This window comes from Micromys minutus (assembly GCF_963924665.1).
Source record: "Micromys minutus genome assembly, chromosome: 2".
Lineage (NCBI taxonomy): Eukaryota > Metazoa > Chordata > Mammalia > Rodentia > Muridae > Micromys > Micromys minutus.
Window position 1 is genome coordinate 70,700,826 of NC_137971.1, and position 20,897 is coordinate 70,721,722.

A 20,897-nucleotide genomic window follows, 5' to 3' on the forward strand; every position below is an offset into this window, starting at 1 on the left:
TACCTCCTGAGGAGATATATGAATAGCCTGTAAAAAGCCCACCCATCCCATGCTAGTCTGTTAATTCACTTTTTGAAAAATGTTAAAGGATAGATGGCTTATCAATTAAACATACTTGGCTTTCAAGAGTTTTGTTCCAAGCACCTGAGAGCCTAACATCCTCTTCTGGCATTCAAAAATACCTGCAAACAAGTGGTATTCATTCATATACACAAGAATAACTCGGCCGGGTTTGGTAGTTACCTACCTTTATTTAATACCAACAAGAGACAGAGGCATGAGTCTGAGATCAGTCTAGTCTACATCGGGAGTTCCAGGCCAGCCAAGGTTACAAAGTCCACCCCCCCCCCCAAAAAAAAGGCGTAAAATCCCAGTAACTACATAGTTGCTTTTTTTTTTAAGTATGTCCAGCTTGGCTTCCCACTATAGCCCTCCTCCTCCCCAGCACACACAGGATACCAAAAGATTAAAACTACAGCCAAGAGTTATAGTCTACCAGATGCCTCTCATCCTAGACTCTAGGATTCAGTATCTCCTGGAGACTTAAATTGCTAGCCACCACAAACAAAAACCCCCTTAGGTCAAGTCTGCTAACACTCTTAGCAGTTATTCCATTCTCTTTAGGCCAACACCACAGAGGCCTGAAACTGCTTTGGCATCTGCCATCACATCTTGTCTCCAAAAGCTCAATAAATATAAGTTTTCATAGCAGTATCACTTCTGGGCATGTATCAAAGGAAACAGAATATACAAAATAATGTCAAATACTTACTTTTTGCAGTACTCACAAAGCTTTGTGAACTAAAATACCAACAATTTTGAGTTACTTAAAATGTGCTGTGATTATATACTATCCCCAGAAGGTATTTACATGTGCTGTACAAGTGTCTTTTTCAAGAGCTTTAATCACTGGTTCTCCAGGTCATTCCCAGAAACTAGTAAGTTCAAGAACAGCTAAGACCCTTGTCTAGAGGTTTTTTTAAAAAGAAAAAAAAAAAGAATCAAAGCTGGAGTGTTCAACTTTAAGCACTTGCTGTCTTCCAGAGGATGAGTTCAGTTCTCAGCACCTACATGGTCACTCTCAACAATCTGTAACTTGAGTCTAGGAATCTGATGCCCTCTCTTCAGACCACTATAAGCCAGGGATGCACATGGTACACAGATACATGCAGGCAAAATTATACATACACAAAATTATAAACATTAAAAAAAAAATCTCAGCAGAGGGAAAAAACCCCATAGAAACCTACAGCATCTCCTGCAAAAGAATTCCAGGCTAAAGGGATTACCCCCCCCCCCACTGGGGCATGGCTATTCCTGATCTTGTACCTGCCATTTGGGTCTTGCTCTGCAGAGCCTTAGGACCATCAATCTCTAGTGCAATTATGAATGTGAAAGCGGGTGTCCAATGAGAAGTTGAACCTCTGCTGGAAGTACTATCTTGGTGGATTTGCGTTGCTATCTTTTGTCAACATTTTCTGGTTTTTCAGAGGCATTCCTCACCCCAGCCTACACAGAGCAGAGCCAAATCAAAGGCTATGTTTGGCGCTTAGCTGTGAGCTTTCTCTTCTGGGTGATTGTTCTCACTACCAAATCTACTGGCCCTGCTGGGGTGCTCTTGGGGACTACCTCTCTTTCACCATTCCCCTGGGCACCGACAACTTGGTAAGCTAGCCATCTGTTCTTTCTCCTAGGACGGACTTTTCTGCTCTAAGCTTTCTCTCAGACCCTGAAGACATCTGTCCCATTTCCCATCTGCCCCAATAAAAGACCCTAACTTAAAAAAAAAAAAAAAACTCATGGGAGTGCTAATGAAGCACACATCTTTAGTTCCAGCACTCTGGAGGCAGACAGGTATCTGAGTTCAAAACCTGCCTAGTCTAAATTGTGAGTTTAGGACAGCCAGCGCTACATACTAAGACCCTGTCTCAAAAACAAACCTTTTAAAATATTTAATCCCAGCACTCAGGAGCTGATGCAGGCGGGTCTCTGAATCTGAGATCAGACCGGTCTATATAGTGAGTTCCAGGGCAGCCAGAGCTACAGTGAGACCCTATTACTTCAACCCAATACAAGGACCTGGACCTGTTCTAAAGTTATAAGCTTATCAATGTAAATATCAGAGTACCAACCTTCAGTTCCTAGCACTTGGAACTCTTGGCTATTCTACCAACTGCTAACCTATAAGCTGAAGGTACAGAACTTTTATATAAAGGGAGGGGGGAAAGACACTGAGAACTAAAGGAAACAGATGACAAAACACCTTGTCCCACCCACAAACCCCCCCCCCCAAGGTGTCCCTAATTTGTAACATCACCTGGTACTCCAACATAAACTGTTGCCAAACAGTTGCTTTGAGCATGGAGTTGTAAGACCAATCTGGGGCACAGCATTGAGACTGTGCTTAGTTAAGATGAAGGAGCTCATGGCATCCATATGTAAGCAAATTAACATACTCTGTGGTTAATGCTCATATGCCAGTTTGCATAGGGGAAAATACTTTCAAAAGTGCTTATGAAAGAACATGTGTTTACAAATGTGTCAGGTAGACAGCTAAAGGTTCTTGCTATCAAACCTGATGCCATTTCAACTCCTAGAACCCACAAGATCAACTGAAATATATTTCCTCTCATTTCCACGCATAACCAGTTGCACATGTACATCAGGATACAGAAAGCAGACAGAACACAGTCTACATAGGTCAGGCTGGCCTACAAGCAGGCTGGCTTTAAACTCAGTGATCCATCCATTCACCTGATTCTGTCCCAGTCCTAGAATTAAAATATAAACCACATCCCATTTTTAAAAAATGCTATGCATTTGCATGAATTTGTAAAAACACAGCATCCATAGGTCTGAATTCAATTACAAGCACCTACAACAAGAAGATGAACTGTTTCAGACAGTTCAGGAACATTTAAAATGTACAAAAGTTGCCAGAATCCCAGCCATTCAAAAAAGCTGAGGGATGTGAGAAAACCTTAAATCCAGAGTCTGTGGATTTGTGGTACAGTGGTACAGTGACTTCAATTATCAGCCTGTAAAATAAATCAAAAATAAAAGTGCAGACATTGAGAACTCTTGGGTAGCAATGATTCTCTAGGTTCAATCCACAGGACTGGGGGGAAACCTTAAAGAGCTAAATCTATAATCAGTTAACAGATACATGAAACACTGTTACTTGCCTAACTGTTATTATAAGGATGAAGCTAAGAGCAAGAAATCAGAGAGCTAAAAACAAAAAACAAAAAAAAAAACCCAACACTGGGTGTCACAATTTTGTCACCAATGGTCACCTGGCACCACAACCAACTATCTTCATCTGCCCACATTACTATACTGGACCTAACCAGTACCAAACATTGTACACTAGTTAATTGGTAATAAACTCCAACTTTCGGGCAGGAAAGGATGGCGCCAAGATCAATAGCACATAATCAAATTCCATGACAGCCAGGGCTATAAACCCAATCTCAAAAATACAAAACAAACCCACCCACAAAAAAAGCACACACTGGTCCTGTTCCTACAAGCACCCACAACATGTGATTAGCAACTGCCTGTAATAACTACCTCCTGATCCCAGTCTTCTAGCCTCTGCACATACCCACACCTAACACATATGCAAACAATACAGACACATAAATGAACTTAAAACTAGAAAAAAAATTTTAATCTGCATTCCTTCTAGCTGTATAGACTAGGGAAACAAGCTAATGTATTAGTATCCTAGTATGTGAGTGCCTCTCAAACCAAATTAACACCTATCTAATCAACAGATGCAGGTACATCACAGTAAGAACTCAAGAGTTCTTACCCAGGCATAAGAATTTCCACATATATACAAAGTATAAAAACACTGCCCAAAGAACATTTAGAACATCCAACCTTTAAAGCATGCCTACTTCTTCCTTGCAAGCAGGTGAATCTCTAATAGAGCCATGGTTTCCTGCCTCCAGTCACTAGATCTGAAAATGAAAAATTCCTCTCTAGGTGGATTTCTCAAGTTCAAGGTCAGCCTGGTATACAGATCAAGTATACCAGGACAGCCAGGACTACACAAGGAGCAAGGAAACCCAGTCTGGGAGGACTACACTTCAGCAAAAACTTCCAACTTATGACTTAAGCCTTTGGTGGGAGAAGGCATGACTTGGCAAGAAACAACTTACCAGCTTCAGGTCTCTTGTCAAGTATGCTTCAGGTATCACCTTCTATACAAAGGTAGAAATTCTGTAGGAATCAGGTTGACATGGTGTCTATAATCCCAGCACTGGGGAAACTGATTACCAACTTATAATTTCTGGGCTCTTTAGACTGGGTCTTTTTGTATAACCCTTGCTGTCCTGCAATCTGCCAGCCTCTGCCTCTCAAGTGCTGAGAATTCATACCTTTACAAGATTTTATGTGCTGTGTATATACCTGCTTGACACAAGAGGGCATCTGATCCCACAGGTGATTGTGAGCCACCCAGATGTGGTTGCTGGAAATTGTTAACAGCTAGTTGCTCTGCTCAGCCATCACTCCAGTCCCAGGATTCTTACATTTTCAAGTACTCCTATACCAGGCATGAAAAGGCTAAATGCCAAGACCATCCAAAAAACCTTCAGTGGAGGTACAAATCAATGGACAGCTCTTGTCTTTAATAGTAGTCTTGTACCTAGTACAACCAAAACACTATCTTTGTCCTAGGCAGTTTTAACTATAATTCTACTTTTTAAGAGTTGTCACCTATAAATAGGTTGGTGCTCAAAGAACCATGCAATTGGTTGGCTGTGATGATGTACCTCACCTTTAATTGGAGAAGAGTGAGACATGCATTTTGTTTAAAAAGCATGTTACAGCTGGGAGTTAGTAGCACACACCTTTAATCCCAGCACTATAGATGCAGAAACCAAGCAGACCAGCCTGGTCTACAAAAACCCCATCATACAAAAACACAAGTTTCAGCAGTTTGTGCTACATTCTGAGACATGATGCTTGCCTATTTAGGGGGAGGTGCCCTTTTTTATGGGGAGGGGATTCATGCTTGCAGTCCATGTTGGCCTTGAACTTCTGATCCTCCTGTCTCCACATCCAAGTACCAGAAATTTAGGAAAATCCTTAACCATGCACAACTGATTTGGGTTTGTTAGCTTTGGGACAGAGTGTTACTATATAACTCAATCAAAGCTGGAAATTCTGCCTTCCCAGTGCTGGGATTACCAATACATACCATTCATGGCTAGTTTTCAGTTCTACATACTAATCTAAATATTCAGCAAGTAGTTGGCAAATATAGACAAGTTATTAATCTTACAATGTTTAAACTCACTGACTTTACCAATTTCCCTTTATTGTTTAACTTCCCCCTTAAAAGAAAGAATTATACCCAGGAATGGCAACCACCTTTAATTCTAGTACCCAGAAGGCAGAGATTTAAGGTCAGGGCTATATTAATTTTCCATTAACTCTATAATCCTAGCTGAAACATGGAGTTCAAAGTATCAAATCTTAAATGACAATTTAAAATTTCTTAAATTTAAAAAACAAGATATATGTAGAAAGTGATCCACTCAGACCACTGTATGCATGGTCTTTTTCCACTCAAGACTAATTGTCTTTTCTCTCCTACATCAAGATTACTTTATCCTACTTCCTACTAGTTAGGAACATGATTCCAATTCCTGCTGAGCAAGACATTTCTGGGGGACTTTATTGCCCCACGTTTAGTAACATGGACCAGGAAGTAAACTGGGGAAACCAGAATTTAACTAAAATGTTTTTTAATGGGAACCAGAGATATGGTTACAATTACGGTAGTCTGACACACACACATACACACACACTGCTTACCCCCCCCCAAAAAAAATATCCATGAGCGATCCTGAATTGTAAGTTTACAAAATAACAAGGGTAACACTGGGTACAGGAAGAGCTGTTCCAGAACTTCAGGAGCCAGGCTAATATGGCCTCTCCCTGCGATCCTGTCTGTGCTCTCCCCTGTAAGAAAAGGTTATCTGTTAGATTCAGAATTACCAAACCCATACACACCCTTCAAATACCTTACTTGTCCCTGCTACCCAACAAATGACTTTAAAGCAAAATAGCCTTTCAAGACTGGGTTCTGAATTCTTCCTCTTCCTTCCCAAAAACATAACCAGCTAACCTGCACTTTCCCAGGGAAACCTATTTCCTCAGGATCTCTAACCAATTTTCATGAGTATTGTTTTGACTTACTCACCTGGAGTCCATCTTGCCAGGGCCAAAACCGCCTCTGTCCCCACCACCCCGGCCCCCTCTGAAGCCCCCGCGGTCCCCTCCTCTGCCTCGGTAGCCGCCCCGATCATATCCTCCTCTGCCACGTCGATCATCTCCATAGTTTCCCCCTAGAACAAAGAAAGTCATGTATCATCCTCAATTCTACCTTCCCTCCCTCTACCCTTGCAAATCTAAAGTGTGGGGCTCTTTCTGGACCTCAATTCCAGCTCTGCTTCCTTCTTACCCATATGAGAGCCTCCTGGTCCCCCTCCTGGGCCATCTGGCTTAGGTGCCTTACACTGGTTGCATTCATTTCTCCAAGAGAAGTTCATGTTCTCACAAGTTCTAAAAAAATGAATGGTAATTATTTGTAAAGGGTACAATCTTAACATTGAATTCACAAGACTTCAAGAGCTAGTTTCTCACCAAGAGCCAAAGAAAGAGATTATTAAACCTAAGCCACTACCACCATTCATCCTTTTTTCAGTTTGTTTGCCACAGCTCGGCTTTCAACAGAAATCTTCAGAAATCCTGTCTGAAAGTCTCACTCCACTGTTAATGAATCACTATCTACCCACTCTGAATCTCAGTTATAGACCTTATTCTTAGTATCTAGTATTTGTGTGGTGGTTTGAATGACAATGGAGGCTTAAGCTCATGTTTAAATAGTTGGTTCCCAGGGGGGGAGGATTAGGAGGTGGGCTAGGGGGAAAGCCCAGTTCTCTCCTCAGTTACTGTCTCAAGATGAGTTCTTGGCTATTACCCCATGCCATGCTTGCCTGGCTCCTCTCCATTCTCCCCCCACCGTGGTCAAGAACTCTAATCCTATGAAACTGTGCCCTAAATTAAACACTATCTTTTTATAATTTGCCTTGGTCACAGTCTTATATTACAATGGGAAAGTAACTAAAACCCAAGTGATGGTGGCAAAGGTTTTTAATCCCAGCACTTGGGAGGCAATCAGATGTTATCTTTTAAGTTGGAGGCCAACTGGGTCTTTATTGTACGCTCCAGACAGCCAGGACCACAAAAAGAAACTGTCTTTAAAATACCAAAGGAAAAAAAAAGACAAATAGGGTTCTGTACTTTCTGAAGTTCTAGACGTGCACTTGGAAAGAGCATGTCTAAAGACTGTACATCTAACCTTCCCTAGGTAAACTATTAACTCAATCTTCCATTGACAATGTGATCTTGACACACAGTAGTTTGGAAAAAAAATTCTGAACTTTTAATATAGTATCAAGGATCACACAAAAACTTAAAAAAAAAAAAAAAGCCAAATTACTACTCACGGATTAGGACACTTCCAGTCCCCAGCTCGTTGCTGTCCTCCACCTCCACCACCTCCACTGGGGAATCCTCCTCGGCCACCGCCACCACTGCCACCTCCTCCATAGCCTCCACGTCCCATAGGTCCTAGTACAGATGCAATCATTAACCATTTCCTTAGTTTGAGTAGTTTAACTCTTCCATAAAACTTACTTTCATCATCTTCAGCATTGTGTTCTATAACCTCTTTAAACCAGAAAAAAGTAAAGACTCACCACCTCGCCCTCGGCCTCCACGACCATTTCCACCACCCCGATTGAAGTCAGCTCGGCGGGTAGCAAAAGAAACTTTAATAGGATTCCCAGAGAATTCTTTACCTAAAGAAGTAACAGTGGGTGATTTAACCAAAATGAAGTATGTATGAAAGCCCTATGTGGAAACTTACTATTTGTTTAGGACAGGCTTTCACTATTTAGCCCTGGCTATCATGAAACTATATAACTCTAGCTGACCTCAAACTCAAGAGATCCACCTGTCTCTGCCTCCCAAGGGCTAGGATTAAAGACACACATCACTATGCCCAGCCTCTAATTTTTAAACGCAAAAATATTTTTAAGAGGAAGCTATAAAGGTTTTGGGGCTGGTCAGTGGTGACACATGCCTTCAAACCTAGCACTCAAGAGGCAAAGACAGATCTCTAGTTTGAGACCAGCCAAGGCTACGTAGAGAAACCCTATCTCAAAAGACGAAAAGAGGGACTGGAAATCCAGTATAATATAGAAGGGCTCGGTTTAAACTCTAGCACCATACCAAAAAGGGGGGACAAGATAACTTGGTGAGAGTGCCCGCCACCAAGCCTGATGACCCATATTCAATCCCACAAGTCCACATGGTAAAAAACAAACCCCAGATGGTTTGTTCACTGACAGCACACAATAAATGCTGAAACCCAAAGGCCTACAAGACGGCTCAGCAGGTAAAGGTGCTTGATGGCAAGCCTAACCACTTAAGTTCCACCCCAGTGAACCACATTAAAGAACTGTACCTGCAAGTCATTGTCTAAACCTCAAACTTTCCATAAACCTAAATAAATAAAACCTAGGTGCCACAGACCTGAACTCCCAAAATGGAACCTGTTTTCCTAGCCCAACCACCCACTTCTATAATCTTTTTGATACATACCATCAAACCAGTCAATTGCAGCTTTAGCAGAAGGTGGGTCATCAAATGAGACTGTTGCCTCACCCTTCAACTTCCCAGTTTCTCTGTCTGTATACAAATTAATCATAGGCTGTCCAGTTTTCTTGTTTGTCTGGAAAACAAAAAACAAACAAAAAAAAAAAAAAAAAACAATGGATTATCAATCTTCAGATGATAAATGCAGGTCTTAGCCCAGTATTTGTATATAGCCTATATATAATTCACTGTACACGATTAATCACTTCATAGTGATTATGTACTATGAATTTACTCAGTGGATACAATACTTTCATAGCAGCCACAACTCACAGAGCTCAATCACCATCAAGGCAGCAAAACTTTGTTACACTGTTTTAGTCTGAAAAGATTCAACCTGATCTAAAGTTAGTTCAATCTACAAACGCACAGAGCCTGTAGAAACCTCCATCTTTCCCCTAAGACTTATTCCAAATTCAGGCTCCTCTCTTCCCAATTACTCTTCCTGTTATTTCCTGTAATATAACTTAAGTTTAATCATGGTTTACACTGTGTCTTTGAGAAAGTTCTTCATTAGATTTATCTTTTTGTCCTTTCTTTTTAAAAAGCAACAACTAAATGTTGCTAAATAAAGGTAGCAACAACCATCCCAACATTCCTCTTTACAAAAGTCTCTACAAAATCTTAGAATTCTATTTTCTGAAACCCATATGGACCAGGCTGGCCATGAACCTAGATCAGAGATCACTTGTCTCTGCTGGGAATAAACAGTTTAAATGTATTCTTTAAAAAAGGATTATACTCTAATCTCAAAATGCCAACAAGACTTGCTTTTACTATTGAGTATCACCAAGACTTGTTTCTAATGACAAGTGAAGTATAAGAACCTGTAAAAAGAGTAAGAGGAAGTACCTACTCTGTTTAACAAATACCTTAATAATTCCAATCTGCTTGAAGTAATCAGCCACAGATTCAATTGTAACATTCTCGCCTAGGCCTTGCACGAAGATGGTATTGTTATCTGAATTATCCTGTTCTGCTTGTTCAACAGATGAAAATTTAAAGAGCACAAGAAAGACAAAAGTTAGTCAGGTATACCAACAGCATAGAAGTATTTGATATTAAAGCTTTTAAAAAAAATGTACAGGAATTATAATAATCCAAAACAATCCATCCTTATCCTAATATTTGAATATTATTTACCTCCGTCAAAAGTTTTACATTTACTCTCATTATTGTCCTTGAAACACTGAAACCTACTAATACAGAAACCAGCTTCCAAACTTTCTGGACTCTTTAGTAAAAGAGCACTTTTCATACCAGGGCATGGTGGAGCACTCTAACATCCAGCATTTTAGAGGCAGAGGCAAGTAGATATCAAAAATTTTTTTGGAGATTATTAATTTTATATGTGAGTACACTGCTGTCTTCAGATACACCAGAAGAGGGCATTGGATGTCATAATAGATGGTTGTGAGCCACATGTGATTGCTGGGAATTGAACTCAGGACCTCCAGAAAAGCAATCAGTGCTCTTAACCACTGAGCCAAATCCAGCCCTGGATCTCTGAATTCTAGAACAGCCTGGTCTACATAGTTCCAGGACAGTTAGACTACGTAGAGATCCTGCCTCAAAATAGACAACTTTTTAAACTAAAAAATTTTTAAAAATAAAACCAATTTTACATTCAAAAAAATGTAGTATAGCAATAGAAATACCATCATAAATAACATCTCTTAAATAAATAAAAACATTTACTAAAATGGTTCCCTTATATATCTTGCAATCTGGTCTTTTTATCCACCTGTTATTCAACAGTTTAGATGGGTGAATGTCTTTGTTTTGGTTTTACAAACTGATTTCTCTGTATAGCCCAGGCTGTCCTGAAACTAGCTCTGTAGAGCAGGCTGGCCTTGATCTGAACTCAAGAGATCATCCTGCTAGGAATAAAGGTTTAAAACATCGTATCTAGGTTAGTTACTTGTGAACTGTAAATGAGCAGCTTTCAAGCAATGCCCAAGATTTACTAGAATTCATTCTAAACCTCCAGATCCAGTGTCTCTAGTATTTATATAGCACAATCTCTTTCCACATTTGCAGTACTTTTTAATTTCAATGAAAATCCAAGTGAAAACTGTATAAAAACCATGGACTTACCAGAATCGTGACGAGATCCTTGATCCCGAGGACCTTAGTTACATGAAAAAAAAGAAAACAAAAACAAGGCAAAGGAGCCATTAGTTAACTGTAAAGGACAGATAAGGCAACAAATTAACATCAATTCATTCTCAGAATGTATTAGGTAATTGCTTCCAGCCTCTCTCCAAACCCTATCCTGAGGCCTTCCCAGTGTTGAAAATTCTAGACGAATCTCACGGAGACAAGGGCCCCTTTCTTAAGATCTGTTACTTTGAGTCCCCATAGATAATGCCACACTTCAAGAAAATGCTGTTTTCCCCCAGCTAGGGCTGGAAAATGTCCTCAGCACAGATGGGGATAGGGACATTAGTAACTCATTTAAATTAACCAACCAACTCATAAATAACTTGGCCCTGTTCTCTCACAAGAGAAACATAAGCTCAACACCAGCAATGTGATGTGCACCCATCCAGTTTCTCCAAACTTTTACACCAAAGACAACCCTTGTAGAACAATTTGTAATTTCAGCTTGAAAACCATTCTTAACCATGTTGTTTCCCCAAAGCAACATGAAAATAAGAAATATACATAGTAGCTATTGTATTTTAATAACATGTCCCAGGGAACAGACCAGAAATGTTTTCATAATACAGCCTCTATTTTTTTCCAAGACACCATCTTTAACCAATGTTTACCTAATTCACCATATAAAAATAATATTGTACCTGTACACAATGACACCTAAGTCATGAACCCCAAGCCTTTGGCTTTAAATGTTTAAACAAATCAAGAAACCATGTTGTTAAAACAAACCAGAAAAGTTCCATCTTACTAGGAGACTTCTCAAATTTGCCATTTTTTTCCCATGAATTCAAGTTTGTGCTGTTTAAAACCTGGTTATTTCCCATGAGCAAAACACTCAAAAGATCTTTCTTGAAGTAGTCCACACCTTCCTTCCCAGATCTAGTTCCTATGCATTTGAGTATATATGTAGAATTGCATTGACATCACTATTTAATATAAATATATATACACACCAACTTTACCATCCTCAGGGCAGGGCACTATTTCATGTCCCTCTCCCTAAATTAAAACATTTGGGAGGTTGTGTATACATACGCACACACACACACTTGCACACACACCTTGGACACACTGATCAAAAGGATCCTAAAGCCAAGTTGGCACCACATGATCCAAAACATTCCCCAGTTGCTCATGATGGTGTAGTCACTAAGTGCTAGACGTGGCAACACCCACCAAGAGGCCTACTAAATACTTCTATTAACTTGGGTAAAACCAATTTAGTAACAAACTGCCAAGAGCTTATCCCTGCCTGCCTCAGGGTTAGCACACATGTGGCAGCAGGAGGCATTCTACCCCACCCCTTCTGGAGGTGGCTACAGACACTTTAGAAACCTTTGACACTTAACACGCTAAGACATCTGCAAATGAACAATCAGACAAAGCATTGCTGGGAGTTGGGAATTTTGGAAACTCTGTTCACTTACCACCAAATTTATTGAAGCCACCACGGTCACTTCCGCTGGAGAAGACAAGTTAGAAGAAAGGACATGAAGCTTCCAACGGCTACAAAAGGGTTTTTTGTTTTTGTTTTTGTTTTGTTTGTTTTGTTTTTGGATATTTTTTTTGTTGTTGTTTTAATGTTCCCCAAACATGGGATGGTGTTTTGGGAAAGAGTCAAGTGGCTACTAAAATATACCCCTTCCTGACCACCCTTGTCTGACCTTTGAGCTTATCACACACGTGTGCAATTTCTCAGACACAGTTAAGGATTTTACTTTAAAAAGTTGTATCTCTATCCTCTGGAAAAAAAATTAAAAAAGCACATTTTCCTTGGTTGTTCTTCTGACGTAGATGTATTTCCTCTTGTTTCAAGTGGTGGACAACCCAGCAGTTGGTTTAAAGATCTACCCCAAATTTCCCAGAAGACATTTCACACCAGGCCCTGGGATAGCCCTCAACACAGTTTTTTGTTGTTGTTGTTTTGTAGTTTTTGCTTTGAAAGCAGCAAGCAGACTCAACCCCATTCCGTAAAAAGTCACAACCAAAGGCAATTTTCCCCTTAGAGCAAGACAATCTCATCTAAGCCCTATCCTAACTACTGAGCTGTTTTTAAATCACCCTTCACCCCCGGGGTCACCCCTTCTACACTGTGAGAAGAGCGGAGTATTTTGCAATGTCACCTTTCATACCTGTGGCACATAAAATGCAGAGCAAGTTAACAGTCACATAACAGTTGTTTTTCTTTTTAAAGTTTTGCATTAAACACACGCACACAAGAGTTTTTCATATTTTTGCATGATTTTGAGATTGCCCCCACCCACCTCTGAATACTTACCATATACAAACTCAAAATAACCTACTTTTTTCAAAAAAAGAAGTATCACTGACATTTTCCCCTTTTCAAAGGGAGATAAATAAGGTCCCTTCAAAGTCACCAACAGATTTGACAAACTATTTTAACATCAAATCTAGGATTTTACTTCAACTAGAAGAGATTCGATTGGACAAGTTGATGATTTGATATTTGACCAAGTAAAGGTAAACAGTGGAATAAGAAAGCAGAATACCACTGTCAAGTGTATTTTACCCTGAAAATCTGCACACTTCAGTCAGAAGACCCCATAAATGAACCAAGTCACACACAAAATCAGCCAAATTAGTGCAAATCAGGCTCATGATTCAAGTAACTACAGAATATGGATGAGTAAATAGCCAATTCCTACAAGCTGAGAGGTCAAGTTAACCATTACCAACTCCCTTGGAAGACACATGGGAATATGCAGAAGTTTCCCTAATATTTCCCAGGAATAGGTTTCCCTTGCAAACAAGTCTTTACTCCCAAGTTTCTTGCCTGAGATAACAATGACTTCAATCAATCCATATGTATCTGTGTATATTCTTTTTCTTTGGAAATAAATGCACCAATAACCAAATCTCTACTCAGAGCTATGAATGAAATTTTTGGCTCCCAAGTTCTCACAAAAACATAATAGGAATGAATATACAAAGAAACACTACTGGCCACAAACTGAAGTCCTTACATATGCCCGGAGAACAATACTAACCATGCACTAGGGAATGACTTCAAGGGAGATCCATGCAACATTCCCCATTGAGGATGCTCCCTGGCTCATCAGACACCTACCCCATGCCGCCTCTGCCTCCTCGGCCACCTCCACGGCCTCTGGGTTCATAGCCACCACTGCTTCGGTTGTAACCACCTCCACCGCCCCTGCCACGGCCCCCACGATCCTGCTGGCCTCCCCCGTAGCCACCACCGCCGCCACCACTCTGGTCCTGATTGCCATAACCACCACCGCCACCGCCGCCACTCATAGAGGACTGATCTTGGCCATAGTTGCCTGTAAGGAAAACAAAAAAATGCTTTTTAAAGGGGGTGGGGAGTGTTTAGTAGCTATGCATGCTTAGCATACACAAATTTCTGGTTTTAGTTCTCAGCAATAAAAGTGAAGGGATATGAAGTATCATGGAAAGGGCCAATGGTGCCACTAAAAGGACAGTAAAGATCAGAAACCTAGCGAACAAGAAAGTCACAATATTAGGATATTGGCAAATTTGGTGAATAAGGAGATAGAACTGAAGGTACTTCCTCACCTCCACCACCTCCTCCACCACCTCCACTGCTGCTGTTGTACTGATTCTGTTGTCCATAACCCTGAGGTGGGTTGTAAGAGCTTTGTTGCTGTCCATAGCTTTGTTGCTGTCCACCATAGCCAGACTGTTGACCATAGCCTCCACTCTGGGGCTGCCCATAGCTGCTGCTCTGAGAGCTGCCACCATAACTAAATGGAAAACAAAACCAGAATTATGATTTGCAAAATGACCTTGTTTTAATTTTAAGCCATTCCCTTTCACTACCCATCAAAAGATCCAGCAGTTTACCAACATTTTCTGGCCTTACCCCTCTTCCCATACCACCTTACCTTCCTGAGGTGCTGCTAGGAGCTGGCTGTTGGCCATAGCCAGGGTAGGAGGACTGCTGCCCATAAGAAGACTGGGAACTTTGGCTGCTGCCATAGCCACCAGTGGAACCATATCCCTGGGGAGCTGACTGAGTTCCATAGCCTGCTACAAAGGGGAAAAAAAAAAAAGACTAGTATATAGCATTCATTTTTAATCCTAACATTTGGGAGACAGAATCAGATTGCTGTTCAAGTGAGGCCAAATTGGTCTACATATCCAGTTCAGGTCAAACAGAGCTATATAATGAGAAAATAGATACAGAGCAAGAACTAGCTTGAAAAAAACATACTTCCCAGTATTCATCCATACTTGGGAGGAGGGTGATCATCATAGGTATTATTAGCAGCTACCAGGAGAATGGAGAAAGATCAGTTTAAGATCTGGAAAATCGTAGTGAAAGACTTGCCGTGAAGGTCTTGACAACTTGGGTTCAATTGGTGGAAAAAGAAAAGGTAGACACAACTGACCCTACAGAATTATCCTCTAACCTCCACATGTAACATATAACAGAATAAGTTAGAAAAATTATGTTTATCTAGTTTTTTAAAACTTGCTAATCTTTAAACACACCAAGCCTAGTATTTCATGCTGATCCTCTAAATCAGGAGGCTATCAGAAGCAAAAGGGAAGCTGACAGAGTACTTGCTTAGCATACATAAGAGTTCATCTGATCTTCAACACCATCATAAACCAGGAATTGTGATACATGCCTTTGCTCCCAACACTCACAGGCAGGAAAACCAAAGGTTCAAGGACATCCTCAAATATATAGGCAAGTATTGTATGTGGGTATGTGTGTGTGTTTTATGTTTATATATATTCACATATATACATATATACACACATATACACACATATATATGCCCGTCTCAGTTGCTAGGCCCTCTCTGCAGCCAACCACCCAATCCTTTGTGACAGGGTCTCGCAGAATTCAAGCTGCCTCAACTTCTAAATCAACGGTCTTAACCTGTAGGTTGAAACCCCTTTCTTTGGGTGTATCTGATACCATTAACAGTAGCAAAATTTAGCCCTGGCTATGGCAGAACTCACTTGGTAGACCAGACTGGCCTCTAACTCAGATTCAGGAGATCCACTGGTCTCTCTGCCTCCCAAAGTGCTGCAATTAAAGGTGTGCCACCAATCCTGGTCCTACACTTTTAATGTGCTGATATGGACAGAAAACGTTTTACCCTTTGAGGTAAAAAGGGCACCACCTATGTAAATCAGATTGTCAGTCCAACTTCAAGAATTTCCCAAGCAAACCATTTTCTTCCTATCATACTAAACTGGTTCTTTATCAAACTTGATTTTTCAAAAAAAATAGCAAGCAGGGAGAAATCTTCCAACATAGAAACAATTACCAATCAGTATTTTTGTTTGAAAAGATTGACTAAAATGTTAGCAATTGGAGACTGAAAAGGAAAAATGTGGGAATTTCAGTATTGTTCAGGTTTTAAAAAGGTTAACATTCAGAAAGAAATGGATGAAGATGTGTTCCACTAAGAGACTCACTATTTTGGGTCTGTCCATAAGAAGAACCATAGCTGCTCTGGCCGTATCCTGAAGTGTCAGCTGATTGGCCATAACCACTGTAACTTTGCTGGCCATAGGGCTGATTACTCTGTTGGGAGTAGCCCTGCCCAGGCTGGGTAGGATAGGCCCCGTAGCTAGAAGAAAGAACAGACCAGTAATCTTCAACTAAAAGAACAACAAAAGCATACAGAAACACATAAAACTCAAGTTAATCACCCTTGCTGTCTACAAGCTCCAGACCAGAAACAGTACTCACCTTTGAGTTGCTTGTTGGGTATAATCTGTAAAAGATGGGAGAAAAAGGTCTTAATTTTAGTTAAGAATGGAATAGAACTAAGTTCTTCAACCTTTGTACTAGGCACTCCAGATGAAATAATTCTACAAAAATGTAATTGCAAAAGCAGGCTAAAGTTCAGTTGTAACAAAAGATGAAAATAGCCAAGTTTTATTAAAAAAAGCAAAGAAAGCACAAATTTCTACTAGACACCAAGGAGTCTTTGACTTTTGTTCCAGGTAGAACCCAGGGCTTGGGTCATGCTAAGCAAGCTACCATTCAGCATCACAGTGAATAACTACTAATATCTACAAACATTCTTGTGAAAGACTGGTTCTGTATTTACATTCTTGAGGCAGAATTATGAAACTCACTCTGTAGACCAGGATGGCCTTAAATTTAATACTTACAAAGCTCCATCTGCCTCTGCCTCCCAAATGCTGGGATTAAAAGGTGAACACCACCACATCCTTTTAGCCTTTTTGATTTCTTTTTAGATTTAATGTATATGACTATACTGTCCCTGTCTTCAAAGACCAGAAGAGGGCATCTAATCCCATTACAGATGGTTGTGAGCCACCATGTGGTTGCTGGGATTTGAACTCAGGACCTCTGGAAGAGCAGTCAGTGCTCTTAACCACTGAGCCATCTCTCCAGCCATTGTTTCATTTTGAGACAGAAATCTCTATTATGTACTTGACTGTTCCAGAATTCACTATGTAGACCAGGCTGGCCTCGAACTCACACAGATCTACCTATCTCTACCTCTCTAGTCCTAAGATTAAAGGCATGTGGCACCACACCTGGCTCAATCTCTTCTTTTTTAAAGAAAAAAAAATTCTCAAAATACAAATCATCCCTGAACTTTAAAAAGTCCTTTTGACTGGTCTTTCCGAGACCTGCAGCACACACCACCACGTTCTGTAATTTCACAGCAGCTTTACAGAAAAGGTGGTATGGAAAAGGAGTCATGATCAACTCTCACAGTCAGCCCAAGGAATGTGACCCCCTCCAACACAAACGTCTTTAAGAACATTCATTCACCTTGTAACCAACCTTAGAGACCTTATTAAGGGAAAAGTGAAGTTTCAGTACAAAGCCAAGCATTCAAGGCAGCAAATCTTTAACCCCAAGTGGCATAGTACTCTCGAGGCTCCCGACCTGTGACTACTAAGTAATTGAGTTCCCGCCTAAGTTCCCGCCTAAGCAGAGAGCACTTTAAACAGAGTAGCAGTAGCTCTGCAGCTCCATGCAGGAAACCCAAGCTCTGCCCCCGCACTAGACAAAAATGACAGCGAAGAGGATGTGGCCTCGGAAAGCGACTCCTTTGATTTCCTTCCTGCCTCAGGAAAACTAAATTCACAAGCGGGAAATTCAGGTCGGGGTCCCTGGATCCGTTGGTCATTCCCCCGCGGTTCTCCTAATCCCACGGACACGCGAGCCAACTAGGAGTTTCCGCTCGGGCCTGGAGGCCACGGAGGCGGGAAGAGGAAGGCCCCGCCCCTTCCCGAGGGACCGAGGGAGCAGGGCGAGGCCAACACCGGACCAGAAGTCTTCCGCCGAGGGTCTCGCGACAAAAAAACTCACCAACTCCAGGCGGGCGAGGAGGGCTGGGGGGAAGGGGGGGGGGGACGCGGCGAGAAAGGGGGAGGGGCCAGAGGAGCGCGTGCGCGCACCAAGTGCCCGGATGCAGCACTGCGACAAAGCGAGGCCCGGAACGGAGGGAGGGGGTGGGGCGAGGCCGAGGAGACCCGGAGCTTCCTCACCCCTCACTCCACGTCGCCAGGCAGCGTCCCTCTCAACACTCGACCCAAGTGAATGGTCCATGAGAGAAAGCACAGTCTCCGCGCCAAAGGCGCCAGAGGAGCCAAACAAGATGGCGACACCGCCCTCCCCTTTCCTCCTCTCGCTGCTTCCCCTTCCCGCCAGAGGTGCGGGAGCCCACACTCGCCCGCCACCACAGGCCCACCGAAAAAACAAAAGCCTTGCTACGAGGGAACGAGGCTTCCCAGGGACGCGCCATCGCCGCCTCGCGCTCTCACATACCGTTTGAAGCCATGTCCGCGCACGCGCGCACCGGCCGCCAAGCAACAGAGTTCCAGGAGACTGCGAAGGGACGCCGCGAGGACTGAGCAGCCCCGCCTCCCGCGCCGGCCTTAAGTACCGCTGCCGCCTACGCGCCACGCGGACGTACCAAGTCGAACAGCGCGAGGGGGAGGCACGCCCAGGTTCCCACCCCTTCCCGAGGATATAGACAGTCCAGGAAGACAGAAGAAAAGCGGATTCGCTTCACACTAACACACTCGATCGTACTTTATCTTTGTGGCAATGAGCTCTCAGCCGTCCTCCGGGACTCGTCTTCCACAGACCTCTACCCCTCTGGAGGCAGAATGGTACGACCCGGCCTCCCGCTATGGGAGGTGCCAGGGCCCAGCGCTTAAGAGCGGAACTGTAGTCAGGGCCTGGAGTCTCCGGGTGTGGGAACCGAAATCCCTTTGGCCGGCCCCACGGCAGGGCCCCACTTTCACTGGGGAAGGCTTGCTTTCGCTTGCCCTGGCCTATCAACTGAGTGAAACGCAATGTCGCTCTGGTCCTGCACATTCTCTCCTGACAGCACACTGATCAGTCTCGTTTTTCACTTAGTAGTGCTGTTCTTTAGACCTTAACAAGGTTTCTAGATTGTGACGTTTAACCTAAAAGAAGAGCTTTAGTCTGGACCCCCCGGCCCTAGCCTGGTTCAACACTAATACATACGTATACAATTTAAGTGGCTTCAAAACCCACAATCCCCCCCCCCCTTTTTTTTAATTTGGCTTCTCAGTGCAGCTCAGTTGATCTCGAATTCATGATCCTATTTGCCTTAGCCCTGTGCATTCTGGAATTACAGTCGTCCTGGTTTTCCCCATCATCATCTTGTAAAGAAATCTGCCTGCTACAAATGAAGTCTGGGGAATGTAGCTTAATGATAGAGCGACTGCTTAGCCTGTGCATGACCCTGAGTACATCTCCAGTCCCGGAGCTAGGCAGAGGTGGAGTGGAGATGAATTGGATCTTATGAGAGCAGAGAGCCGCTAGACTAAGAACGTGGATGGCGTTCAGGGTCAGACCTTCTGATCTTTAAACTCTAAGTCTGTGAAACTACAAATTGCTTCTTGGTTGCATGAAATGATTAAAGCATTTTAAAGTGTGTACACTTTTTGTCAGTTCAAAAGCAGAATGAAATTCAAGGGAGCTGGAGAGAGAGAGCTGCTCTAGAGAAGACATAGGTTCCTAGTATCCTCATGTGGGCAAACAACCAACTGTAATTCCAATACCCGGGACTCTGGGATCACAGAGATCAGGTGATTCAGTTTGCAATGAAGAGGTTAGGATGGGTCTGAGGAGATGACATTCCTAGTGGGAGTTTACCTAGTGGATGAAGTACTTGTCAGCCCAAACATGATAAGAACAAAGAGGACCAAGCTTGACAGAGAGCCTGCTCTATGAATCCACTTTAGCTGTGTCCTGGGAGGGGATACTGGAGAAAAGATAGGCATTGTCCTTTTCTTAGAAACTACCGCTGACCCAGGGGACGGTGTGAAGAGATGGTGAGAAGCAGGCAGGGGACAGGCAGGCCCAGGCCTCCTCTAGACTGCTTCTTGTCTAAGGATTGCCTTCCTCCTGGATCTAAGGAAAAGAACAGGGATTGGATTTTACTTGGCCACGTGAAGGTCCTGCAGTCAGTATTAGACAATCCTATCTCATATCAATCAAAACAAGAATAAGTCAGAAGTGATGGCTCAGCAGGAAGCTGAAGTAGGAAGCCTGCCAGTTCATAGCCAGTTTAGGCTTTAAAGTGAGTTCTAGCCAGTCTAGAATAGCGTAAGATCCTTGAAAAAAAAAAAAAAAACAACAAAACAAAACCCAAATTGAGAAAGAGAGCACACTGTAGTTCTACTGTATTATGTAGTTTTTTTATTTGTAAACCATTTTTGGGGGGGGCGCATAGGGGCAAGATAGAGTTTCTCAGTGTAAGCCTGGGAGTTCTGGAACCCTGTAGACCAGGCTGGCCTTGAACTCAGAGCTTCTCCTGCCTTTGCCTCCCAAGTACTAGGATTAAAGTTGTGCACCACAACCTGGCTTGTAACTCCCCTTTAACTAGGCCTGACCATAATAAGGTTAAATACATGTTCATTTAAAAGTTGTTTTTATAGCAAGGTGATGGTGGCAGAGGCCTTAATCCTAACAGAAGCAGGCAGATCTGTGAGGCCTCTGTGAA

General features: G+C 42.3%; 1 protein-coding gene and 1 pseudogene across 3 annotated transcripts; one reads left to right on the forward strand and one right to left on the reverse strand.

Moving 5' to 3' along the window:
* Nucleotides 1-1,307: 1,307 nt before the first annotated feature.
* Nucleotides 1,308-1,674, forward strand: LOC308417655 (gamma-secretase subunit PEN-2-like; annotated as a pseudogene). Its single transcript has 2 exons — nucleotides 1,308-1,325; nucleotides 1,399-1,674. The product of its transcript is annotated as a gamma-secretase subunit PEN-2-like (transcript).
* A 4,047-nt stretch (nucleotides 1,675-5,721) lies between these two features.
* Nucleotides 5,722-18,758, reverse strand: FUS (FUS RNA binding protein). 2 transcript variants are annotated; one of them, XM_080912442.1, is made up of 15 exons: nucleotides 18,686-18,758; nucleotides 16,622-16,646; nucleotides 16,345-16,499; nucleotides 14,793-14,934; nucleotides 14,464-14,651; nucleotides 13,994-14,210; nucleotides 12,333-12,367; nucleotides 10,840-10,872; nucleotides 9,615-9,718; nucleotides 8,689-8,818; nucleotides 7,782-7,883; nucleotides 7,530-7,653; nucleotides 6,482-6,582; nucleotides 6,221-6,365; nucleotides 5,722-5,979 (listed from the first exon to the last, which is right to left on the reverse strand). In XM_080912442.1, the coding sequence occupies exons 1-15, from the start codon at nucleotides 18,696-18,698 to the stop codon at nucleotides 5,940-5,942; spliced, it is 1,554 nt and encodes a 517-aa protein (XP_080768568.1). In that variant the 5' UTR covers nucleotides 18,699-18,758; the 3' UTR covers nucleotides 5,722-5,939. The 2 variants fall into 2 exon arrangements, with proteins under 2 accessions (XP_080768568.1, XP_080768567.1); XM_080912441.1 differs by having other exon boundaries at nucleotides 5,726-5,979; nucleotides 14,793-14,937.
* Between the last annotated feature and the right edge of the window lie 2,139 nt (nucleotides 18,759-20,897).